This window comes from Austrofundulus limnaeus, unplaced genomic scaffold, assembly GCF_001266775.1.
Source record: "Austrofundulus limnaeus strain Quisiro unplaced genomic scaffold, Austrofundulus_limnaeus-1.0 Scaffold29, whole genome shotgun sequence".
NCBI classification, from domain to species: Eukaryota; Metazoa; Chordata; class Actinopteri; order Cyprinodontiformes; family Rivulidae; genus Austrofundulus; species Austrofundulus limnaeus.
In genome coordinates, this window is record NW_013952431.1 from 771,745 (window position 1) to 774,755 (window position 3,011).

Sequence of the window (3,011 nt, forward strand, 5' to 3'; positions counted from 1 at the left end):
CTTGATTTTCAGTGAATATGATCCAACTGAAGTAAAATATAATTTTTCATTATTTTATATAATATATATGATGACAAATAATTTGGATAATTTTTCAAAAGAACAAACATTCAATAACAAGTCTTTTAAGGCAGATAAGATCAATTTTGGATATAAAAACTTTAGATTTCTTAACATTTATTAATGGTATCATCATGGTCTGTCCTGTGCAGAAAGACAAAATGCAAAATTATTTCTTTACTAAAACCTCTGTAACTTTGCTCCAGTTAATTTTAGCAGCATGGATCTTTGGTACCAAGATTATTTAAGKAGAGTTTGTAAATGCTGAGATATACTCAGTCACATTTCAGCATGGTATTTTGAGCAAAAACTTCAAGAAAACCCATTGGGGCTTAAGAGGTTAATACAATCTCAAGTTTATCTTGTCAAATTATGTTCCAATTTAAAGTCAAAAAGAAAAAAAAAGCTGTGTATTTCTCACATTTTTTCACCTGGAAAATACTAAAATCAAATTGTATACCTCTCTATATTTTATATGACTGTGTCAGAAACTGTTTCATTTTGAAGGTAAGGTGTTGAACTCAACTCACCCTCAGCCGGATTAAGGGTTTCTCTGGTGTGAGTGGACATCCAAGCCTTTCCCTCTCTGCTTCCTCTAGCATCTCTGTGACCTACAAAATAACAAAGTGATACACATACAGGGAAAAATGAGGTTGGACAAAAAAAAGTGATGAAACAAGTGGAGCATAATTTAATAGTATTGATGTTACCTTCGCATAGCACAAGTCCTCCACCTTCTTTGTGACCTGAGGTGTATCAGGTGTGAAGAGGTCTTCGTAGTCAGCCAGCACCACGTCCTGGATAAAGAACTGACGGACCGTCTTTAAGGGGATCTTCTGCAGGTTCATCTTACGACCTTTCACCCTCAGCAGTCCAATATGTCTAAAGAAACAACAGATAGATTTGGGTGCTGCTGTTTTATATAATCAAATCAGAATTTAAAAAGTTATTCAGTGTGTGTGTTTTACTTCTTGGCAGCCTCTCCAGGGGACAGGGAGGTGACTACAGAGCTGCCTGGCTGTGTCACGTAGAAGAGCTGCTGCTCATTTCTGGACGGTTTAATCAAACACTCATGTTCGTGACCCCACACCACCAGGTCAAGAAAGTCATCTAGGAACTGCTCGGGAATGTAGTTTGTGGGACCGTGCTTACTTCTAAACATAACATACAAACAGACACAATTAAAAAAACAGAGTAATCTTTAGTTGATAACATGATAAAAACGTATCAGCACCTATTTATTATTGTTATGCTCTGTTTGGCCTCATAATGACTTTTACAGTATTTGTAAATGTTCTGAAGCTTCTATAAATTCATTTATTAAAATGTATTAAAATGTAAWGGACTAGACTTTACCAGCACCACTCATATTTTCGCACACACCTATTTTGGTGGATCGCAAACATGTTAAACCATTCATCCTGGTCTTCTTTGGGTCGAAGCATGGTTACCTGGTTGTTGACAAACATCCTGTACAAACGCTCATCTGGAATAGAACCTTGACACAGAATAAAAAAATTAAAAATACATTAAGACAGTACCACATATAATAGAAGAACAAGCACTTGCTATATAATTATTAAATATTACAATGACAATGCAAGACTTTTATTGGTAAAAAAAAAAAAAAACATTGGCAGGCAAAGTTCCAATGTACTGTAAAAGCCTATGATTTATTGCAATCCAAACAGTCCTTTGTGTTATTGATATCGAGGCAATAATAAACTTTGGCACATGGTGAAGCCAATGGTAATTAAAAAGGGATAATAGTTTTTACAAACACAAACTTACCAAGACCATAAAGGGCCAACTTGGTGTTGCCTTTCTTCAAAAGGATGGGACTAATCTCTATCCTCTCCACTGACTGGGAGTGGCCAAAGTGATTGACGAGACCAGAAGCACTTAGCAGATCCAGAGCACACAACCCTTCCGCCTTGAAACAAAAACATGACATCATCTAAACCAATCCCACCGAAATGCAAGTAACTATAAAAAGTGCAATATGTCATTTTACAATATTCTCAGAATAGATGAATCTCACCCCAGTTGGGTCATCATGGTTGCCATGAATGCTGAACACGGGAATAGAGATGTTCAGGTTTTCATCTTGATAGTTCACCCACGGGAACCTACGTCAAATCATTATTTACTTAACATACACACAGCTCTGGCTGAAAGAAGAGCAAAATAAAAGAACAAAAAACCGACTTGGTTGTGTTGAAGTTGACAGTCTGGTCACTGAGGATGTTAAAGGTTACTGGTGAATCCCCCATGCAGTATTTCCTCAGCATAGTGATGCTGCTGTGGAGGCATCGCCGTGACGGTTTGTTCTCGTGAAATAGATCTCCTCCCAGGAGGATGAAATCAACCTGCAAAAAAAAAACAAATATGTGAAAGGAAAATGGAGAATGTTTGTTTAAGTCGGGTAATAGAACAAAATGGAAATCTATGCAAGCAAACAGAAATATCTACAAAAGTGCATGCACCTGATTTGTCTTGGCACAATTCAAGATTTCATCCAGTGTGTTGTAGGTGTCATTGCCACGGATAGCATCTTTCTCAAGGTAACCGAGATGAATATCTGTTGCAATCAGGATCTTAAAAGTATCCTCATCATCTCTGAAAAATATTTTAGAATTCAAAGAAAAACAGCTCATTCATTTGTTTATTTTAAACAAGACACGAGTGTATCTTATTGGAACATGGCTCCTTACAATCACAACAAAGACAGATTTTATTACTAATTGTTAGATTTGAGAGAAAATTTCAAGAAACTCACAAAGTTTGCTCTGAAGACATGATGATGCTAAAAACTGAAGGATCTGTTTAAAGCTGGAAACTTGTCAGCAACTTGCTCTCCTGCAGAGAATAGAAGCAATAACATGTCAATTACCAATATGCTTAAACATTAGGGAAAATAATGTGCTTTTTATTATATAATTGTTGCAGCT

The 3,011-nt window shown here is 36.3% G+C and overlaps 1 protein-coding gene across 1 annotated transcript in view; it reads right to left on the bottom strand.

The window, feature by feature from the left end:
- mre11a (MRE11 homolog A, double strand break repair nuclease) overlaps positions 1-3,011 on the bottom strand; it is a 9,657-nt gene that overhangs the window by 5,846 nt on the left and 800 nt on the right. The window contains exons 2-10 of the mRNA XM_014005230.1: positions 2,840-2,919; positions 2,547-2,679; positions 2,269-2,429; positions 2,102-2,189; positions 1,852-1,993; positions 1,444-1,558; positions 1,029-1,214; positions 771-942; positions 591-671 (exon numbers count right to left, since the gene is read on the bottom strand). Coding sequence (XP_013860684.1) covers positions 591-671; positions 771-942; positions 1,029-1,214; positions 1,444-1,558; positions 1,852-1,993; positions 2,102-2,189; positions 2,269-2,429; positions 2,547-2,679; positions 2,840-2,859 — 1,098 coding nt within the window. The 5' untranslated portion in view covers positions 2,860-2,919. The remainder of the gene's footprint in view (positions 1-590; positions 672-770; positions 943-1,028; positions 1,215-1,443; positions 1,559-1,851; positions 1,994-2,101; positions 2,190-2,268; positions 2,430-2,546; positions 2,680-2,839; positions 2,920-3,011) is intronic.